Source organism: Aegilops tauschii, chromosome 7 (assembly GCF_002575655.3).
Source record: "Aegilops tauschii subsp. strangulata cultivar AL8/78 chromosome 7, Aet v6.0, whole genome shotgun sequence".
In the NCBI taxonomy this organism is placed as follows: domain Eukaryota; kingdom Viridiplantae; phylum Streptophyta; class Magnoliopsida; order Poales; family Poaceae; genus Aegilops; species Aegilops tauschii.
The window spans coordinates 641,318,425-641,342,094 of NC_053041.3; the positions used below are offsets into that span (position 1 = coordinate 641,318,425).

The 23,670-nt window shown below is 42.3% G+C and overlaps 1 protein-coding gene across 1 annotated transcript; it reads right to left on the reverse strand.

The window, feature by feature from the left end:
* Positions 1-358: 358 nt before the first annotated feature.
* Positions 359-2,525, reverse strand: LOC109734069 (indole-2-monooxygenase). The gene is made up of 2 exons (XM_020293295.4): positions 1,521-2,525; positions 359-1,382 (listed from the first exon to the last, which is right to left on the reverse strand). The coding sequence occupies exons 1-2, from the start codon at positions 2,448-2,450 to the stop codon at positions 732-734; spliced, it is 1,581 nt and encodes a 526-aa protein (XP_020148884.1). The 5' UTR covers positions 2,451-2,525; the 3' UTR covers positions 359-731.
* Between the last annotated feature and the right edge of the window lie 21,145 nt (positions 2,526-23,670).

Genomic DNA, 23,670 nt, shown 5'->3' on the forward strand with positions numbered 1-23,670 from the left:
TTGTTTGCGGCCGGTGTGTCCGGTATCATCTTAGCATGGTTCATGTGGTCTTGTCCAGTTATTTATGTGACTCAAGGGCAGGTAGGGGTTCACCATCTGTTCGTGGTTCTTGTGAGCAATGCCACACAAGTTATTGTGTTGGACAGGTAACTTGTGACCGTGTAGCTAGCTGCTGCTCGTGACCGTGTAGTTGGTTAAAACATACTTTCTATGGGTGATAAATGAAAAGGAGCCAGAGTAGGCTGTTCTACCCATCTTCTCTTCGAAAGAGGGAAAGATTCTCCGCCTCCACATCGAGTGATGCACATAACTATATATTATTAATTATTGATAATGTCGAACAAATTGGATTTAAAATTGACAGGTTGCTTGCATTAACCATATAGCAATTTGACCTAATAAATTCTTAGGCAACTTAGATTTAGCAACTCCGATACCTGTTTTTCAGAGCATGGCCAGATTTGAAATTATGAAGTTAACTGTAAACCAACCACAAGTCTTGCAAATCCCCACACACTGAGGAGATTAGTTTTCATACACAATGGCATCATTGCTGCCCACACAGAGGCAAGCAAAAGATGACCAACAAGACTAGGGTCCCGGCACCTTAGATGGATGGTGCCTGACTTCAATTATGTGCGACGATCATTGCCGCGGGTTTCTCCACCTCTCTGCTTGCCTTTCTCCTTGTAACCGGCAACCACCGCAGCTGCAAGAACATTGCAGCTATACTAGCTGGTATGGTGCGCATGTTGTGGTGGTATTGTGGGGACGAGAAGGAGCTTCTCCTTGAGGCGCGTCGTCAGTCCAAACTCCTCCGTCATATCCACATCCTCCTCCCGCATCCCGTGAGGGAGCTCCCAGTCGAAGCAGTAGACGAGGTTGGCGAGCATGACCTCGACGGTGGCTATCCCGAATCCTATCCCGGGGCACACCCTCCGCCCGGCTCCGAACGGCAGGAAGTGGAAATCCCTCCCTTTGAAGTCCGCGGCTGCGCTGGCCCCGCCTTCCACGAACCTCTCCGGCGAGAACTCGTCCGCCTTTTCCCCCCATGACCCCGTGTCTCTGCCGAGAGCCCACGCGTTAACCATGACCTGTGTCCCAGCCGGGACCGTGTAACCATTGACGTCGTCGCAGTCGGCCATGGAGAGGCGCGGTAGGAGAAGCGGCGCCGGCGGATGCAGCCGGAGGGTCTCCTTCACGACTGCCTTTAGGTAGTACATGCCGCCCAGGTCGTCCGCCTTCACCATCTGCTGGGTCCCGGGTGTCTTGCTCCTCACCTCGTCTCGGAGTTTGGCCATGAGGCGTGGCTTCCTTATGAGCTCCGCCATGGCGAACTCCAGGGTGACGTATGACGTGTCTGTGCCAGCTTCAAACATGTCCTGATGGAATCATGCATGATGGGAAATTAAGCATCAGAAAGAGTAACCAACAAATTATCACACATGTGCATGGAAGCATGGTAATTAATTAGCTAGAGTACTTGGCAAAATACGAAGTTTTCAGTGGAAAAAAATTACCATCAAGATGCCCCTGAGGTTGTCTGTGGTGAGATTGTACTCGTGCTGAAGAGAGAGGAGAACATCTACCATGTCTCTGTCTTGCTCATCTTGTACCGGCAGCGATGCTGATCTGGTTGCGTGGTCCTCTGTGATCTTGTCAAGCAACTCATCCCACCTCTTCTTCAGCCTGCTGGTCTTGGCCAGCAGCACCCGCTGGAGCAGAGGGACCTTGGCCAAGCTCGGGAAGTAGTCCACCGCGTTGAAACCCGCGGTGACGGCCGTGTTGAGGGCGATGAGCTCCCGGAACACCTCGTTCCTGCCCTCCTCCCTGAAGAACTTTCCGGACACGGCGCGGCACACGACGTCGTTAGTGAAGGTGCCGAGCAGATGGGTCATGTCGACGGCGGAGTGCGCGGCAGCGGCGGCGCGGATCTTGGCGACCACGAGGCCCACCTCCTCCTCACGGGCTCCTTGGAACGCGCGCACCTTGGTGGCGCTGAGCAGGTGGGTGGTGACCAGCTTCCGAGCCTGGCGCCAGAACTCGCCGTAGGGGGCGAGGGAGATGTCTGAGGGGCCGTTGAGGAGGACGGCGGCGGCGGCAGACAGCGGCCGGGAGGCGAAGACGTGGTCGTGCGTGCGCATGACGGCCTCCGCGCCGCTCGGGGAGGAGACGACGAGGTTGGGCACGTGGCCGAGGTGGAGGAGCATGAGGCCGTCGCAGCCGCCATGCTTGCTGGCGAGGTCGGCTAGGGAGACGTGTGGGTTGGGGCCGACGAGGTGCAGGTGACCTATGAGAGGGAGCTTCGGAGGCGACGGCGGGAGACGTCCATTGTTCGCTGGTCGCCTTGAGACGTAGTAGCGGCTTAGCACGAACACGAAAAAGCAGAGCAAGAGTGAGAGCACTACTTCTGGAGAGAAGACAACTAGTTTTTCCATGTCCCGCCGCATCGTCTGATACTTGCAGGATACGCGCACGATTTTATAGCTGGGGGTGGATGCGAATCATATTACTCGCTCCGATCCATATTACTTGCCGTAGCTTTTGTAGTACAACTTCGTCTGAAACTAGGAGGATACGCAGACGATTTTATAACTTAGGGGTGGATAGAAATCCTATTACTTCCTCTGATTCATATTAATTGTCGCGGCTTTAGTATAACTTTGGATCCAGCTTTAGGTTTCGCAATTGTATTAGAGCTGCAACAAGTAATATAAATTAGAGGGAGTATTATTTTCAAAAAGGTGGTTGGAGCTCTGGGCTCAGTATCAATCGTTGGACACATCTTTTTTATTATTATCAAAACTAGCAAAGTGGCCCTCGCAAATGAGAGGGCATCATCTTCATATGGATTTTTTTAATAATAACTCTATGATTTAGGATGTTCATATTATATAAACTAAAATATTATGGCCATAAAGCTATACAGATGTTAAGCTAAACAAAATGACATGGGGAGATTACATGTTTAAGCATGTATGATTGCAGATATAATGATTACTAAACCGATTCAAAACACCATATCGATGACCACATGAGTAGACAATGTACCCGCATCAGTATGATAATTCAGGTGGCAAAGGAATCCACTCTATTTAAGAAATAAACATTCTCAAAATTGTTTGGCATTAATTTACCATTGCTTCTGAAAAAAGAAAATGTAATATTATTGAAACATAACGGTTACTGTCAGTTATTTCAGAGGTCTAATACAGCAAATGGAGGAGAATATTTAGATGCACCTAGCTCAAGTACAACACATATTTGCCTTTTCATGTACTGTTTCGTTAGTAAGCAAGGTGGCAAAACATGTTGTGCTCTAGGCAATGCAGTTAAAGTTCAGGACATTTTAAAATTCATACATATTAATTTAAGTTAATTTGTGTCATGTTTTTCGATGGCCATACACACCATACTGTGTTGTTATTCCATTCAAATTAACTCTTGAGATATACAAAACATATTTCTTCGGATATTAATCTTGTCTACAAACTACAAAGTACTACTTTATGCACACATTTTTAATATATTATAAAAGCCAACAATACATCAAAGTTACTTTAAAGAATATAATAATATATTTTTCATGCTTCTTAAAATGGTTAGAAAATATTCATAATAAAAATAATGACCTATATATATGGCTCCCAGGAGCATCTGCACCTGCGCTGAATAAAAAAATCAAAACAAATACTAGAATAATTCAAAAAATTCCAAAAAGAAATTGCATGGTAGATAATTTGGTGTGTGATGTCCGGTCCAAATTGCAAATCATTTGGACATCTGAGTAGCTCTCGGCAAAAAAGTCAAATTTGGGGTCTGCTAAATAATGTATTGTTCATATACTGTTCTAACCCAATTTGTCTTTTTTGCTGAGAGCTATTCAAATGTCCAAATGCTCTGAAATTTGGAGCGCACCTCCCAGACCAAATTATCTACCATTCACAAAAAATTTGGATTTTTTGAATTTTTTATGAAGTATTTCTTGACCGGGTGCGGATGAGCCCGGGCTCATAACTGGATATTTGTATATATTATATATACATATGTATATATTATATACATATTCGAAATTGTTTATATATGACGCCCATTTGGGACACGTAGGAGTCTGGACACCTGATACGCCTCCATCATATCTACTTTTGCAAACTCTTTTGCCCTTATTTTGGACTCTAATTTGCATGTTTTGAATGGAACTAACCCGGATGACATTGTTTTCAGCAGAATTGCAATGGTGTTATTTTTGTGCAGAAATAAAAGTTCTCGGAATGACCTGAAACTTCACGGAGATCAGTTTTGGAATAAATAAAAAATATTGGCGAAAGAATCAACCGAAGGGGGCCCACACCCTGTCCACAAGGGTGGAGGGTGCGCCCACCCCCTGGACCTCCACCGACCTCAACTCCAACTCCATATATTCACATTCGGGGAGAAAAAAAATCAGAGAGAAGGATTTATCGCGTTCTACGATACGGAGCCGCTGCCGCCTCCTGTTCTTCCTCGGGAGGGCAGATCTGGAGTCCGTTTTGGGCTCCGGAGAGGGGAAATCGTTCCCGTCGTCGTCATCAACCATCCTCCATCACCAATTTCATGATGCTCACCGCCTTGCGTGAGTAATCCCATCTTATGCTTGCTGGACGGTGATGGGTTGGATGAGATTTACCATGTAATCAAGTTAGTTTTGTTAGGGTTTAATCCCTAGTATCCACTATGTTCTAAGATTGATCTTGCTATGACTTTGCTATGCTTAATGCTTGTCACTAGGGCCCGAGTGCCATGATTTCAGATCTGAACCTATTATGTTTTCATGAATATATGTGTGTTCATGATCCGATCTTGCAAGTTAGTCACCTACTACGTGTTATGATCCGGCAACCCCGGAGTGACAATAGTCGGGACACTTCCCGGTGATGACCGTAGTTTGAGGAGTTCATGTATTCACTAAGTGCTAATGCTTTGGTCCGGTACTCTATTAAAAGGAGGCCTTAATATCCCTTCGTTTCCAATAGGACCCTACTGCCACGGGAGGGTAGGACAAAAGATGTCATGCAAGTTCTTTTCCATAAGCATGTATGACTATATTCGGAATACATACCTACATTATATTGATGAATTGGAGCTAGTTCTGTGTCACCCTATGTTATAACTGTTGCATGATGAATGTCATCCGACATAATTATCCATCATTGATCCATTGCCTACGAGCTCGTTTCATATTGATCTTTCCTAAGTTACTTTTCTGTTGCCACTGTTACGATTGCTACGAAACTGCTACTGTTACTTTTGCCACTGTTACCGTTACTTCCATACTACTTTGCTACTAAATATTTTGTTGTAGATATTAATCTTTCAGGTGTGGCTGAATTGACAACTCAGCTGCTAATACTTGAGAATATTCTTTGGCTCCCGTTGTGTCGAATCAATAAATTTGGGTTGAATGCTCTACCCACGAACACTGTTGCGATCCCCTATACTTGTGGGTTATCAAGACCTTTTTCTGGCGCCGTTGCCGGGGAGCATAGCTCTATTCTCTGAGTCACTTGGGATTTATATTTGTTGATCACTATGAGGAATTTGAAAGATCAAAGAACCAAGATTTTTCCCTCAACTACGAGGGGAGGTAAGGAACTGCCATGTAGCTCTGCACTTGATTCTTCTTCTGTTTTGAGTAAACTTGTGACACCTACACCTGCTATTGATTCCGATATGTCGCATGTTATTGATGATGCCACTTCTGCTATGCATGATGCTTATGATGAAACTACTTCTCTGCTTGATAATACTGTGCCACTACGTGAATTTCTTGGTGAACAACTTGCTAGGGTTAGAGAGAATGAAATTACTGAAACTGATGATATTATTGAAACTAAAGATTATGATTCTCCCCCTAGATATGAATTGCCTGTTGTACCTGAGGGTTATATTATGGATGAGGAAACTGCTAGAGACTTTCTTTCTTGTAATGGTAGAGATGATCTTAAGAAACTGTTAGCTAAGTTGAAAGAGAAGTCTTTGAATGCTAGAATGCAATATGACCCTATGTTTGCTACTTCACCTATCTTTGTTACTGATAAGGATTATGAATTCTCTGTCGATTCTAAGTTAATTACCTTGGTTGAATCTGATCCTTTCTATGGTTATGAATCTAAAACTGTTGTGGCACATTTTACTAAATTGAATGATATAGCCACCCTATCTGCTCACGAGGAAAACATTCGTTATTACTATATTCTCAGATTTTTTCCTTTCTCATTAAAGGGTGATGCCAAGTTATGGTTTAATTCTCTTGCTCCTGGTTGTGTGCGTAGTCCCCGGGATATGATTTACTACTTCTCTGCAAAATATTTTCCTGCTCATAAGAAACAAGCTGCCCAAAGGGAAATATTTAACTTTGTGCAAATTGAAGAAGAGAGTCTCCCACAAGCTTGGGGGAGGCTTCTCCAATTACTTCATGATTTTCTTGATCATCCTCTCAAGAAAAATGAAATACTTGATATCTTTTATAATGGACTAACCGATGCTTCCCGAGACCACCTGGATAGTTGTGCTAGTTGTGTTTTCGGGGAAAGAATTGTTGAGCAAGCTAAATTGCTATTGAATAATATATTGAGTAATGATAATGATTGGACACTTCCTGAACCAACTCCTAAGCCAACTCCGAAGACAAGGGGTATTCTATTTCTCAGTCCTCAAGATATGCAAGAGGCGAAGAAATCTATGAAAGAAAAATGTATTAAAGCTGAAGATGTTAAGAATTTACCGCCTATTGAAGAAATACATGGTCTTGATAACCCGACACAGGTAGTAGAGGTAAACTCTCTCCATAGATTTGATGGAGGTGATATTCCTCATAATAAGTCTGCTAGTCAATGCTTGGATGAGTTTGATAATTTTATTGTTAAATAAGAAAATTTCAATGCTTATGTTAGTAGACAATTGAAACGTAATGCTTACATGCTTGACCACTTGGGTGATTATATGAGTAGAACTATTAATGATCTTAAGCTTATTAGTAAACATGCTTCCATGGTTACAACTCAAGTACAAAAAGTACTTAAGGCACAAGATGATTTGCTTAACGAGTTGAATAGTAAGAACAATGATAATGCTGTTAGGGTTATGACTAGAGGTGGTAAGATGACCCAGGAACCTTTGTATCCCGAGGGCCATCCTAAGAGAGTTGAGGAAGATTCTCAGAGAATTAACACTGATCTACCTAGTCCTTCTAATAAAAAGAAAAAGAAAACTGATAGGACTTTGCATGCTTCTAGTGAACTTGCTATAGATACACGTGAGAATCCCAATGATATTTCTATTTCTTATGCTGAGCACAATCCGGTGATGAACATGAACCTAGTGATAATGTTAATAATGATGTTCATGTTGATGCTCAACCTAGTAATGATAATGATATAGAGATTGAACATGCTGTTGATCTTGATAACCCACAATCAAAGAATCAACGTTATGATAAGAGAGACTTCGTTGCTAGGAAACATGGTAAAGAGAGAGAAGCATGGGTTCAGAAACCCATGCCTTTCCTCCTAAGCCATCCAAGAAAAAAGGATGATGAGGATTTTGAGCGCTTTGCTGAAATGATTAGACCTATCTTCTTGCGTATGCGTTTGACTAATATGCTTAAAATGCCTCCTTATGCTAAGTATATGAAATATATTGTTACTAATAAAAGAAAGATACCGGAAGCTGAAATTTCCACCATGCTTGCCAATTATAATTTTAACGGTGGAATACCAAAGAAACTAGGAGATCCAGGGGTACCAACTATACCATGCTCCATTAAAAGAAACTATGTTAAAACTGCTTTATGTGATCTTGGAGCTGGTATTAGTGTTATGCCTTTCTCTTTATATCGTAGACTTGAATTGAATAAGTTGACACCTATTGAGATCTCTTTGCAAATGGCTGATAAATCAACTGATATACCCATCGGTGTTTGTGAGGATGTGCCTGTTGTGGTTGCAAACATTACTATCTTAACGGACTTTGTTATTGTTGATATTCCTGAGGACGACAGTATGTCGATCATCCTTGATAGACCCTTTTTAAATACTGCAGGGGCTGTTATGGATTGCAACAAAGCCAATGTCACTTTTCATGTTAATGGTAATGAGCATACGGTACACTTTCCGAAGAGACAACCTCAAATTCATAGTATTAATTCTATTGGAAAAATTTCAACTATTACTATTGGAGGTTTTGAATTCCCTCTTCCTAGTGTAAAAAAGAATATGATATTCTTATTGTTGGGGACATGCATATCCCCGTTGAGGTAACCTAGTTTTATTCGAAAATTCTCCGGTTTCATGTCATTCGGAAGAATTTTGTTAATAAGAGTTGATCAGCCTTGTTAATGGATTCCTTTTAATGGGCATGAGATGGATGAATTTAGAAGGCACAACTTTCTGTACCTATATTTTACTTTCTGTTATTTAGATTAAATAAAGTAAAAGTAGTATTTTCTGTATGTTTTCTGAATTATCCGTGCAATAAAAAATACCCCAAAAATAAAAGTTCTCCAAATGCCCTGAAAATTTAGTATGATTTTTTATAGAATATTTGAGAATTTCTGGCACTAAGAACACACCAGGGGGATGCACCAGTGGGCCACAAGGGTGGAGGGCGCGCCCTACCCCCCTGGGCGCGCCCCCCGACCTTGTGGGTCCCATGTGACCCCCTCCACTTATTCCAGCACCTATCCACTTCGTCTTCCTCTAGAAAAAATCATCCCATAGCTCAAACCCGTGTTCTTGCACATTTTGCTGCCATTTTTTATCTCCTTGCTCAAAGCTCCATTCACAAAACTGCTTTGGGGGATTGTTCTTCAGTATGTGACTCCTCCAATGGTCCAAAGTAGTTTTGATGCATGATATATCCTCTAAGCACTTGTAGGAGTAGTTGCTATCAATTTTGTTGAGTTTGGTTCACTTTTATTTTGAGTCACTAAAAATTTCAGAAATTTTTAGAGGAAGAAAAATGTCTAGGAAAATGTACCAAGGTGGTTCTTCGAGGAAGCAAGCACCGAGGCTCGTGATACGTGAGCCGGACCTAGAACCACCAAGGGAAGCTCAAGTGCGGCCGTGTGAATGGCCGTCGGATGAATTTATGGTTCATGCAGGTTTCAAGGATGAATTTGATGTGTATCTACGTAATGCTGATCTTGAGGACTTCGTATTAGATAAGTGCCGACAATACTATTACCTCACCGATTCTTTTGTGCGGAGGTTTGAATTTTCATCTGAGCACAATACCCAAACTATTTTATTTGATCTTTATGATGAATCATATACCATGGACCTTGAAGATTTTAACACTGCTTGCAAAATCCCACAGTGGGGCCTTCTTAGTGAACCTCACAAATCTGAATACAATGATTTCCTTGCTAGCATCATTGTGGGAGAAACTAGAAATATCACGCAAGCTACCATAGGGAGCATTCACTTTCCTGCCATACATTATTTTGCTCACTATATAGGTAGATGCATTAATGGTAAGCATGAGCATTGCCACCTTTGCATTCCTGATCTTAGTGTCCTCGAGTGTGCGGTTTTAGGTGATAAGCGATATAGCTTCGGGGCCATTGCGAGGAGGTTACATCTTAATGCTAAAGATGGAGATTTATTTGGTGGGATTTCTGCGACTCGCCTAGCTAATTATCTTGGAGTACCCATAAGGGAGAATGACATAGAGTTGCCACCTGCTTTTCTTGATTATAATGCTTTGGTGCGCTATCAGTTTCTTGAGAGGAACGAACACTCGCTCCAGTACCGACTAATCTTTGACACACGGCGCGCTGTCCATGTTACTCTTCCTGCTCCTGCCTTCTTTAACTTTCAGGTCAGAGGGAGATACTTTATAATCACAGAGGAGGCAAACGAGTAGGAGACAGGGGCTGCTTGCCTCCATGCTGCAGCCCTTCAGGCAGTAGCTGCTGCATCTCAGTACAACCCCGACTACAACTTTGGATATCCGCCAGGCCAGCCACGGGCTTAGACCAACTTAGGCCAAAAGCCTAAGCTTGGGGGAGTACGTATTTCTCACCGACATTACATTCATGTTCACACACTAATTCTAGTTGTCGGTGTTCATACTTTTTCATTGTATTATCCATGTCAACTTATTTCTTTTTCCCGCTTTCTTCTTGTGTGTTTGAAAAACCTGAGAAAAACAAAAAAATAGTTGTAGTTTATTTCCTTTCTATGCATGCTTAGTAGTAGTATTAAAAGAAAACCCACAAAGATTTCTCGTTCTTCTTTTGCTTGTTGGGAGTTTTCCCTTGTAAATAGTTTTTCTCATTCTTGTTTTACTTTCTTCAGAAAAACAAAAACTCCAAAAATATTTCAGCGTGTTTCTTTGAAATTCTTTTCTTTTCTTTGGGGGTCGAGAGGAGAAGACCATGATGAAATTGTTGAGTGGCTCTCATATGCATTATTGTTGATCTAACAAAGAGCCCATATTACCTTGTCTTCTCCTTTGAATAAATGTTTGCAGATTCTAGCTTAGTCCAATGCACGTGCACTATTATTATTATCCACACCGTTCGGTCGTGCAAGTGAAAGGCAATACTGATGATATATGAGGAAATGATTGAGATGAGGAGAAGCTGGTATGAACTCGACCTATCTTGTTTTTGTAAATATGATTAGTTCATTGTTCTTGATTCAGCCCATTATGAATGAAACATGTTTGCAATGACAAATAGAGATTATAGTTATTCATGCCATGTTTAATTAGCTAGGAGTTTATAATGGTTCACCTTGCGTGCCAACATGCTTTTAAAATGGTTGTGATGTAGTGTGATAGGATGGTATCCTCCTTTGAATGATTCGAGTGGCTTGACTAGGCACATGTTCACGCATGTAGTTGAAACAAAATCAACATAGCCACCACAATATTTATGTTCATGGTGATTTATATCCTACTCATGCTTGCATTCAATGTTGGTTAATCTCAATGCATGTTTATGACTGTTGTCGCTCTCTAGTTGGTCGCTCCCCGGTCTTTTTCTAGCCTTCACTTGTAATAAGCGGGAATAATGCTTGTGCATTCACATCCATAAACCCAAAGTTGTTCCATGAGAGTCCACCATACCTACCTATATGCAGTATTTACCTGTCGTTCCAAGTAAATTTGCACATGCCAAACTCTAAACATTCAAATGATAATCGGTTTTGTATGCTCGAATCGCTCATGTAGCAACTAGGGCTGTCAATATCTTCCATGCTAGGTGGGTTATTCTCACGACAAGTGGACTCCGCTCATCACTCACGAGAGAATGGCTGGTAACCGGGATGCCCAGTCCCATGCTCAAATGAAATCAAAATTATTGCAAACAAAACTCCCCCAGGACTATTGTTTGTTGGACGGTACCCATTGTTTCGGACCAGCCGTGGAGTGTGCTTGTTGGTCGTGGGGGAGTACAAACTTTACCATTCTGTTTGGGAACCGCCTATAATGTATGTAGCATGGAAGATACCGAGATCTCTTGGTTGTTATGTTGACAATGAAAGCATACCGCTCAAAAATATTATTTATCTCTCTTTCGAAAACTCGAGCTCTGGCACCTCTGCAAATCCCAACTTCCCTCTGCGAAGGGCCTGTCTATTTACTTTTATTGTTGAGTCATCATCCTCTTATAAAAAGCACCAGTTAGAGAGCACCACTGTCATTTGTATGCGTTGTTATTAATTTATATTGAGTATGACTGTGACTGGATCTATTTTGCCATGAATTACAATGTATGGCCAGTCCTTGATCTTCAGGGGTGCTTTGCATTTATGTTTTGCGGTCATACCATCTTGTTATATCATATCATGATTGTTTTGAAAAAGTGTTGTCATCTGAGATTTATTATTATTGCTCGCTAGTTGATTATGCCATTGATATGAGAGAATATGAGACCCAAATGTTATTATGAATTTGGTTAGTTCATAATCTTTGCTAAAAACTTGAATGCTGGCTTTAAATATTTGCAGCAACAAGATCAAATAGAGTTTGTAAATGTTTTTCTTTATCACTTTCAGTTTGTCAACTGCATTGCTTAAGGACAAGCAATGGGTTAAGCTTGGGGGAGCTGAAACGTCTCCATCGTATGTACTTTTCCAAACTCTTTTGCCCTTGTTTTGGACTCTAATTTGCATGATTTGAATGGAACTAACCCGGACTGACACTGTTTTCAACAGAATTGTCATGGTGTTATTTTTGTGCAGAAATAAAAGTTCTCAGAATGACCTGAAACTTCACGGAGATCAGTTTTGGAATAAATAAAAAATATTGGCGAAAGAATCAACCGAAGGGGACCCACACCCTGTCCACAAGGGTGGAGGGTGATACGTCTGCAACGTATCTATAATTTTTTATTGTTCCATGCTATTATATATTCTGTTTTGGATGTTTATGGGCTTTATTAAACACTTTTATATTATTTTTGGGACTAACCTATTAACCCAGAGCCTAATGCCAGTTTCTGTTTTTTCCTTTGTTTCAGTGTTTCGCGGAAAAGGAATATCAAACGGAGTCCAAACGGAATGAAACCTTTGGGAGAGTTATTTTTGGAACGGAAGCAATCCAGGAGACTTGGAGTGCACGTCAGGGAATCAACGAGGAGAGCACGAGGCAGGGGGCGTGCCTACCCCCCCGGGCGCGCCCTCCACCCTCGTGGGCCCCTCATGTCTCCCCTGACCGACTTCTTTCGCCTATATATATCAATATACCCTAAAACCATCGGGGGACAGAATAGATCGGGAGTTCCACCGCCGCAAGCCTCTGTAGCCACCAAAAACCAATTGGGACCCTGTTCCGGCACCCTGCCCGAGGGGGGATCCCTCACCGGTGGCCATCTTCATCATCCCGATGCTCTCCATGACGAGGAGGGAGTAGTTCACCCTCGGGGCTGAGGGTATGTACCAGTAGCTATGTGTTTGATCTCTCTCTCTCTCTCGTGTTCTTGAGGTGATACGATCTTGATGTATCGCGAGCTTTGTTATTATAGTTGGATCTTATGATGTTTCTCCCCCTCTACTCTCTTGTAATGGATTGAGTTTTCCCTTTGAAGTTATCTTATCGGATTGAGTCTTTAAGGATTTGAGAACACTTGATGTATGTCTTGCCGTGCTTATCTGTGGTGACAATGGGATATTCACGTGATTCACTTGATGTATATTTTGGTGATCAACTTGCAGGTTCCGCCCATGAACCTATGCATAGGGGTTGGCACATGTTTTCGTCTTGACTCTTCAGTATAAACTTTGGGGCACTCTTTGAAGTACTTTTGTGTTGGTTTGAATAGATGAATCTGAGATTGTGTGACGCATATCGTATAATCATACCCATGGATACTTGAGGTGACATTGGAGTATCTAGGTGACATTAGGGTTTTGGTTGATTTGTGTCTTAAGGTGTTATTCTAGTACGAACTCTATGATAGATCGGTCCGAAAGAATAACTTTGAGGTGGTTTCGTACCCTACAATAATCTCTTCGTTTGTTCTCCGCTATTAGTGACTTTGGAGTGACTCTTTATTGCATGTTGAGGGATAGTTTTATGATCCAATTATGTTATTATTGTTGAGAGAACTTGCACTAGTGAAAGTATGAACCCTAGGCCTTGTTTCAACGCATTGCAATACCGTTTACGCTCACTTTTACCACTTGCTACCTTGCTGTTTTTATATTTTCAGATTACAAAAACCTATATCTACCATCCATATTGCACTTGTATCACCATCTCTTCGCCGAACTAGTGCACCTATACAATTTACCATTGTATTGGGTGTGTTGGGGACACAAGAGACTCTTTGTTATTTGGTTGCAGGGTTGTTTGAGAGACCATCTTCATCCTACGCCTCCCACGGATTGATAAACCTTCGGTCATCCACTTGAGGGAAATTTGCTACTGTCCTACAAACCTCTACACTTGGAGGCCCAACAACGTCTACAAGAAGAAGGTTGCGTAGTAGACATCAAGCTTTTTTCTCGCGCCGTTGCCGGGGAGGTGAGTGCTTGAAGGTATATCTTTAGATCTTGCAATCGAATCTTTTAGTTTCTTGTTTTATCACCAGTTTAGTTTATAAAAGAAAACTAAAAAAATGGAATTGAGGGTGCCTCATATGCTTCATCTTTTTAATGTCTTCCGTGAAAATAAGGATTCCGATAATTGTGCTCAATTGCTAGAGGAAGAATGCATTAGAATGTTTGGCACTAAATATTTGAATGATGAGCATGATTGCAATGTTGTTAGTATGAATTCTTTGAATACCCATGATGCTAATGATATGCAAATCCACAAGCTTGGGGATGCTATGTTTGTTGAAGATGATATGTTTAGTCCCCCAAGTTTTGATGAGCAAATTTATTATGATGAAGGCATGACTCCTGTGTATGATGATTATTGTGATGACACGTATGCTATAAAGAATAAAGATAACCATGAAACTTGTCATCATGATTTTAATTTTCAATTGGATTATGCTTCACATGATAGTTATTTTGTCGAGTTTGCTCCCACTACTATTGTAGCGACCAGACCTCAAACAGTCTAGTCTCTGTGCATCAGTGTCATCCCTGGATCGGTAATGCTGACACGCATAGTACTTGAAGGATTTATAACAGAGTAGCAATCACACACTTATTACATCGAATGCCTCAAAAGAGAACTTAATACAATAAATACGGCTTAAGGCCATCTAAAACGATAACAGCGGAAGGCTTGGAAGATAAAGTGAGTCCATCAACTCCTACGGCATCACTCAGTATAAGACCATGACCTATGGCACCTTACTCGTCGTCTGAAAAGTCTGCAACATGATACGTTGCAGCCCGAAAACGGGTCAGCACATGGAATATGCTGGCAATGTAACACATAGAGAGTAATGAACAGAATAATGCTATCACTACATGCATATTTGGCTGGTGGAAAGCTCTATGGTTACAGTTTTGCGAAAAGCCAATTTTTCCCTACCACAAAGGAATAAATTTTATTTAACTATCATGGTGGTTGTTAAACATTGAGAAGGTACCTCCAACTCAATCCCAATTAAGAACGTGATTAACCCAATCAAATTAAATTAAGTAGCATGATGATGAGATTCACATGATAATCCAAGAACTAGATACTCAAGATGTCCATAACAGGGGACACGGCTAACCATGATTAGATTGTACACTCTGCAGAGGTTTGCGCACTTTTCCTCACAAGACTCGATCGCCTCCGCTTGATTTCTCGCACTACATGGTGTTTGAGAAACGGATGACCGAGACACAGTCTTTTAGAAACAATACTCTTTACTCCGGGTGGACAGTTACACCTACTTTCCCCTACATCTGCTAGCCCACCTCTTCAAGAGGTCATGTAACCTACTCAACTATGCTAGAGCCCATAATAGCTTGTGGCTGCACACGGAAGTTTCTAGCATGAAAAATCTCATGATCCCTTTGAGTCTGGGTGGCGGTCCATAGGATGATCACACGGGTACTCCGGGATATCCAAAAATACAGGCAACACTGGGTTCTCCAGGTGCCTCAATCCACCCAGATGTAAATTAAAGTAGCCACCTTAAGTTGAACCATTAATTAACAATCTCACATCTGTTATGGAAAACTCTCAAACCCAATCCACGTCTACGAGCATAGCATAGCAATATAAGCAAACGTAGAAGTAACTCCCAATGGTTTGATATAAACAGGGCAATAGGTACTACCTCAACTACTTCCCAAAACCCACATTTTAATCAGATCCTAATCATGCAATAGTTTGAGGATTGATCTAATGCAATAAAACTGGGTGGTAAAGAGGTATGATCAAAGTGTTACTTGCCTTGCTGATGATCCGTGAAACCTAGAGACTCGTAGTAGCACGCTTCGCACTCCGGGTACTCTATCGCAAACAAACAATACATACATAAGCAACCAAGCAAGGGTGCATGGATAAAACTCAAAATAAGAGTTCTAACCAGAAAGTTCAACTTAAGAACTCCGGTTTGCAAAAAGAATCAAATCGAACGAAGCAACGAAACTCAAACGGCGAAAGAAACAAGCTTCGTTTACTAATCTGGACCTAAGTCAAATTTTACAGTAGCAAAAACTTGTTTGAGTTGGTGTCTCAAACTGGGACTAAAGGGGTTCTGAAATTTGTTTTTTGTTTTTCCATTTGTTTTTTTGTTTTTAGTTTCTGTTTTAAATTGCTTATATCCTTTTGGATATTTGATGTTTTTGAGTGATTCTTTTTGCATTAGATTCAAAATTTTGTCTAGTTTCTGTTTGTGCCATTAGTTTTCAAATTTGAATGGTTTAAATATGAATTTGTTCAAATTTGCGTCAAACCCTAGATTGTGAATAATTTGAGTTTAAAAATAGTTTTTAATTTAATTCTTTTTGCTCCTAGTCACATGTCACATTGTTGTCATAGTAAGATTTATTTGGTTATTTTTAGATTAATTTAAATTAGGATTTTAATTAAAACAATACTTCTTTGCTTATATAGTTGTTTTAGTCCTTTAATTGTTGTTTTCAATTTTTTAGTGAGTTCTTTCTGTAAATTTTAACATGTTCTAGTATGCTGCTGTTAGACAAAAGTAGATAAATTTTGATAATTAATTAATATTAATTTTGCTACTGTTTTGTATTAATAGTTTTTAGCCTTTAATAATAGTTGATAGAATTAGTTTTGCTATATTAAAAAATAATTCTTTTTGCCACTTTAATAGAACGTGACTCTAGCTTGGTTAACCTTACTTGTGACTCTCGCTGGGACAGTGCTAGCAGATGTAGGCGACGGTAGGATTGGATGGACACCATCACGGACTAAAGGAGTTCAAACTCTACCACACCCCCCCTTGTGTATCGCCATTTCAGTTTTGAAAGAAACAAAATAAAATGATAAAAACTTCAAAAATTAAAAACCTTTCAGATGTAGTTATGTTACTACATCTACTAGTTAGGAAAATTAAAAAACTTAAATTTGGACATGTTTTGCAAAAAAGTGTTATGAAAAAGTAAAACGGCTATAACTTTCGCATACGATGTCGAAAAAAATGTATAATATATCAAAATGTTCAGGAAAAGGCGGTACGATTTATGTAGGCCGTTTTGCAAATCTTTAGAATCCTCAAATTCTGAAAGTAAAAAAAGTTATGCTCAAATTTCAGTTTTTCTGTATTTTGGTTAAATTTGGTCAAACTACTTATTCAAGAAATATTAGTGTTACTAAATAATTATTCAATAAATATTAGTGTTACTAAATAATTATTTCATTTTTTTGAATTTTGGTCAAATCTGGTCAAACTACTTATTCAAGAAATATTAGTGTTACTAAATAATTATTGTTTTTTAGAATAATAGTTTCAAACTCAAACGGTGAAACGTGTGACTTAATGCTCAAGTTCAACTCTTGAGGGTTAATAGGATTGACAGCTTACTATTGTCAGGAAAACAACAAGTGTAGACTTGGAAACGAGGGGGAATAGAACTCAGAAGTTAAGCGTGCTCAGGCTGGAGTAGTGAGAGGATGGGTGACCGGCCGGGAAGTTAGACGATTTGGAATGAGTGCTCCACACTTGAGCAGTGATGAGGGGTGATTAGAGATTAAATTGTCAAATAATTCAGAAATTTGAAATTCAAAAAAAAATTCCATAAAAAAATTCAAAAAAATTCCCTTAGTCCCGGTTGGTGTTACTAACCGGGACTAAAGGTGGAGCTCCAGACAGCGGCCACGTGGAGCCCCTTTAGTCCCGGTTCGTAAGCGAACCTGGACTAGAGGTTTTGGGATTTAGTCTCGACCTTTTTGTCCCGGTTCCAGAACCGGGACTAAAGGCCCTCTGGAACCGGGACTAGTTCCCTGTTTTCCACTAGTGCTAGGGCCCGAGTTCCATGAATTCAGATCCGAACCTATTATGTTTTCATGAATATATGTGTGTTCTTGATCCGATCTTGCAAGTTATAGTCACCTACTACGTGTTATGATCCGGCAACCCCGGAGTGACAATAGTCGGGACACTTCCCGGTGATGACCGTAGTTTGAGGAGTTCATGTATTCACTAAGTGCTAATGCTTTGGTCCGGTACTCTATTAAAAGGAGGCCTTAATATCCCTTAGTTTCCAATAGGACCCCGCTGCCATGGGGAGGGTAGGACAAAAGATGTCATGCAAGTTCTTTTCCATAAGCATGTATGACTATATTCGGAATACATGCCTACATTATATTGATGAATTGGAGCTGGTTCTGTGTCACCCTATGTTATAACTGTTGCATGATGAATGCCATCCGACATAATTATCCATCATTGATCCATTGCCTACGAGCTCGTTTCATATTGATCTTTCCTAAGTTACTTTTCTGTTGCCACTGTTACAATTGCTACAAAACTGCTACTGTTACGTTTGCCACTGTTGCTGTTACTTCCATACTACTACGCTACTAAATATTTTGCTGCAGATATTAAGTCTTTCAGGTGTGGTTGAATTGACAACTCAGCTGCTAATACTTGAGAGTATTCTTTGGCTCCCCTTATGTCGAATCAATAAATTTGGGTTGAATACTCTACCCTTGAAAACTGTTGCGATCCCCTATACTTGTGGGTTACCAACACCTTGCCTAGAAACTGTTGGATTACATTGAGATGTGTGCATGTGTAATTAGTATTAGTAGTGATGGGTCAACCCGTTAGCTCTTTATTAGGAAATAATTACTGCTAATTATTGCTTGATTTGGACACTTAATTCCTGGATTAAATAAGATAAAGAAAACAGCAATTAGTGGTCCATTAAGGGCATGCATGCTCCATGGTACGTGTCCAACTTTATTTCTTATGCTTGCACTTATTTTTTTACATAAAACAGGAACTTATATACATAATTAGATACTTAGGAATATCATCATCTTAGGTATAAAAGGTATGGTTACCTTTTGTCTTAATGGGAAAATATTCATGTACGGTTATGACTTAAAGCATATACTTGTTTTCAAAATGGATTTCTTTTTTTTTGGTATGTGCATACCCATCGTATTTCTCTGCATACCCCCAGATGTGAGATTTATACCCGGGTATTCAGATACCTATGGATGCCATAATTCATGTCGTCGGGTATATACATAGACGTATTTTACTGTATATACGTTGATGGGATACCTACAACAGTTTTCTATCCTTTATCATATAGTTGGCTATATACATGTGCAGACACATTGGGTATGCCCCGCCACTGCATCTAGACCGAGTAGGCATCCATGCTCCTGCCGGTGGAGGACGAGCCGGCCCCGTCCAGATCGGAAGCCGCGTGAAGAAGGAGCCGGACTTGCCCCATCAGCACTGTGGTGTCCAGATCGGACGTCGTGTCAAGGAGGAGCCTGCGTCCCCGTCGCACAGTCGCTGCAGCCGCATCGACGCGCCATTGTCGCCGCAGCGCCGCCACCGCTTCACTGTCAAGGAGGAGCTGCCTCCCATGATCAAGAAGGCGCAGGGCCGCCTCCTCCACTACCTCGGTGATCCCTCGTGCTAGAGGGTCGTCGTCTCTGAGGCTGAGCGCGCAGTTCGGCAACAGGAGCCGTACAACCAATGCAATACTAGTCGCTGCTCCGCGTTCGCCAAGAGCGTCGTGGCGCCGACTGGGTCCGCAACGACCCAGACCTCGCCGTCACGTGGGCGCTCGACCACTCCGTGACCACCGCGGAGACGGCCGCAAGGCGTTGCTGCCGCCTTGACGGCGAGCTCCCCAAGATTGGCGAGGAGCGGTCGCGTAGCGACTGCTCCGCCAACACCGGCCGCGGCAAGGGCACCTCCAGGGCTCCGAAGGCCACGTCGGCAGTGGCACTCTGCATGGCGCAGTAGGTGGCGGAACGGCTCCTCTACGAGTGGCAGCCAGCCGCCGGACAAGACTGCCGCGGCCCTCCGGTGCTGTACTGCCGCTGGAGGGACGACGACGACGACGACGATGGCACCGACGGAGACGACGGTGCGGCAAGGCAAGGCGGCCATGCATACGAGGTGGTCGTCCTGATAGGGTTTAGTTTTTTTTCTAGTTTTTTAGTTAAACGATCGAAATATCGACCTTTTTATGTAAATTATATCCGAACTTGAATGAAATCAGTCCGGTTTGATCGAATTTTGCTGTGTTGCTTCGAATTGTTGACCGGATGTATGTGGTTACGGTTGCATGGCTGCCTCCCGCATCCGTGTTCATAAATATTTGTCTTTCTAGAGATTACAACAAATGACTACATACGGAGCAAAATGAGTGAATTTACGCTCTAAAATATGTCTATATACATCCGTATGTGGTAGTCTATTTGAAATCTCTAAAAAGACATATTTAGGAACGGAGGGAGGGAGTACAATGAGCACCAATTCGGGATGTTGCGGGGTCTGTTAAGAAATGCTAGGGCGTGGTCTGCGTGCAGCACGGGAGCAATAGAAAAGAGGCCACCAGAGCTGCATTCTTGGGTCGTCATGATCTTGCCGATTCTGTTAGATCTCTGCTGCACCAACTCCAGGTGAGTTGCGGTGTGCTAAAAACAGGCTAGCGCGTGGTCCTCGTGCAGCCGGCCTTGCCCCGACACAACCGCGGCGTTTAGATGGGATGCCGCGTCAAGGAGGAGCCGGCCTCGCCCCCGCAGCACCGCGGCGTTCAAATCGGACGCCGCATAAGGAGGAGGATGCGTCCCCGTGGGAAAGTATCAAGTGCTTCTAGCCTTAGATACTACCGGTGCTCCAATGCAAAAAAAATAGTTTTAATGTTTCAAAAAATTTCAAAAAATTGGAATGTTCACTATGGATGTGACTACAAGCTCTAAAAATTTCAGGTCCAAACTCGAAACGCACATTGAGAAACAAAAATGTGAAATCTAGTATGAATAGTGTAAAGAAGAGACAAAAGCAACATTTACACTATTTATATCAGGATTACTCTTTTTTTTTTCTCAATGTTCATTTCGATTTTGGACCTGAAAATTTTAGGGGATGTTGGGACATTCCTTATGAACATTCTCATTTTTTTCCGGAATTTTTTGATACATTTAAAAATGTTTTATGATATTGGAGCACGGGGAGTACCCCAAGGCCAGGAGCACTCGATACTTTCCCGCATTCCTGTCACGCAGAGAAGGCATGGGCTGCCTCCTCCACTACCTCGGCGATCCCTCGGGCTCGAGGGCCGTCGTCTCGGAGGCGAAGTGCGCGGCTCAGCAGCAGGAGCAGTACGCCCGGCGCAATGCCAGTCGCCGCTCCGCGTTCGCCAAGAGTGATGTGGCGTCGGACTGGGTCCATACCGACCCAGACCTCGCCGCCGCATGGGCGCTCGACCACTCCGTGACCACCGCGGAGGCAACTGTCAGGCGTCGTCATTGATGGCGAGCTCGCCAAGATTGGCGAGGAGTGGTCGCTTAGCGACTGCTCCGCCAACGCCGGTCGCGGCAAGGCCACCGCCAGGGCTCCGAAGGCCACGTTGGCAGTGGCCGCGGCGGCACTCCGCACGGTGCAACATGAGGCGGAGCGGCTCCTCCGCGAGTGGCAGGCAACCGCGGCCCTCCGGCGCCATACCGCCGCTAGAGGGACGACGATAGCAACGATGGAGACGGCGGTGTGGCAGGGCAAGGCGGCCACGCGTACGAGGTGGTCGTCCGGTATAAGGTTTAGATTTTTTTTTCTAGTTTTTTAGTCAAACGGTCGAAACATCGACCTTTTTATGTAAATTATATCGCAAGTTGAATGAAATCCATCTGGTTTGATCGATTTTCGTCCTGTTACTTCGAATTGCTGACCAGATATATGCGGCTACGGTTGGATGGCTGCCTCCCGCATCCGTGCCCACGAACTGATCCCCCTGCCCTCATTCAGACGTGGGAGATTTTTTACGGATTGCCCTTGGAGATGCCCTTAATAAAGAAGCTAAAACAGCATATCCAAAACCTATTGGTTGACTGCTCCTAGTCCGTACCGGAAAGGACTTTCTAAATCGTGGTTAATTCTTACAATGGAACACCAATTCGGGATGTTGCGGGGTCTATTAAGAAATGCTAGCGCGTGGTGTGCGTGCAGCACGGGAGCAATAGAAAAGAGGCCACTAGAGCTGCATTCTTGGGTCGTAGTGATCTCGTCGATTCTGTTCGATCTCTGCTGACATGCAATCACCAACTCCAGATGTCTCGCGGTCTGCTAAAATCAGGCTAGCGCGTGGTCCTCGTGCAGCACGGGGGCAACAAGAAAAAAGGCGACGAGAGATCCACGTATGGGTCGTCGTGGTCTGAGTTGATTGTGTCTGATCTCTGGTTATACGGGTTCTGGATGTCCTGGATGGATGTAAAAGGGTAGGGCATATTAAATTCATGCTCCAACCAACCTGTCAACTCATCCAAAAGTCTGAACTGATAGAGGGAGGCGGGCAATATATTTCAACACTCCCTCTCATGTCTAATGTCTAGCCTATTTTAGTCCTTAGACGTGGGATCGATGAGGCCGTAGAATCGTTTTTATTTAATACTGCGTTAGCTCAAGACCTCCTGGCTCAGATACCATATTGAATTCATGCTCCAGCCAACTCATCCAAAAGTCCGAACTGATGGAGGGAAGCGGGCAATATATTTCAACAGGGTAAAGTCAGATTTGCAATTTTTTTTATTTTATGCATGTACGAAATAGGTATAATGAAAACACCAAATGTGTCGCGTGTCAGCCTGCTGAAGGGATGGTGCCATGGAAGAGTGGCAGACAAAATTATACATCTATCCATTATTGGAAGTTGTTTTTGGCAAATAATTATTGGCAGTTGGAAATAAATCTCTTGGCTGGTGACCGGTCAGGCCCGTATCACCAGCTGCTCTTGTTTCACCTTGCGAGAGCTGCTAGCTAGACGATGTGTAAGCACGCATGTGTGTGGCCACCCAGTGCTCACTGTCTGATGGCTCTAGCTAGTGTCCATATCGTTGTTGTGGTCGTCGCAATGTACAGATGATGGAGTCGACCACGTAGGGCAAAGCCGTTAATTACGCTTGTGGAAATAAATACTATTTTTTTTGCGAGTGGAAGTAAAATACTTCCTCCATCCCAAAAAAAAGTGCCGTTATTTTGGGACATACTGTTATATCTTCATTGATGTTTGCATATTGCATATGTCAATTTTGGGATTTGAGATTGCTAACCAGGACTTGATGATTGTAGCAAATTTAAATGAAATTATTTCTACAGCTCCGATAGTGTGATCTATTTTAAAAGTTTCATGATTGTTAGCATCTTGTTGAATGATTTCTTAACGGGAAAATTATGACTGTGCAATCTGATTGAGGAAGAGAGTATTGGTAGTCAAATTCGATCCCATTGATTTTTGAGGGAGTATCGTAAGTTTAAATCTTTCTTTTGGGGGATATTGATTTCTCATCATATGTGTCATGTCCTCATGCACATCGCATAGCGGGTCTCCTGAAAGAAAACACAGGAACATTGTTGTTGTCAGATTTGCACTTATTGCTCATGCTTTTATGCTAGTGAAGTTTTGGGATTGAAGCTTTATTTACTGCGGCATATCATACTAATCGAATTCCAAGCACATTTGTCTATTTTTCTAACCCAATTGAGCTCTTTTCAATGAAAAAACTGCCTATTTAATTATAAATGCATTATCGTGTTCCTGCAACCAAAATCTCTATGCTTTTGGTCGCTGGAAA

Bases quoted from the DNA above. Each gene is read 5' to 3' on its own strand.
- LOC109734069 (XM_020293295.4), bottom strand. From the start codon at position 2,450: ATGCGGCGGGACATGGAAAAACTAGTTGTCTTCTCTCCAGAAGTAGTG. The intron at 1,383-1,520 runs GTAATTTTTTTC...TGATTCCATCAG, and splicing joins ACCTCAGGGGCATCTTGATG to GACATGTTTGAAGCTGGCAC.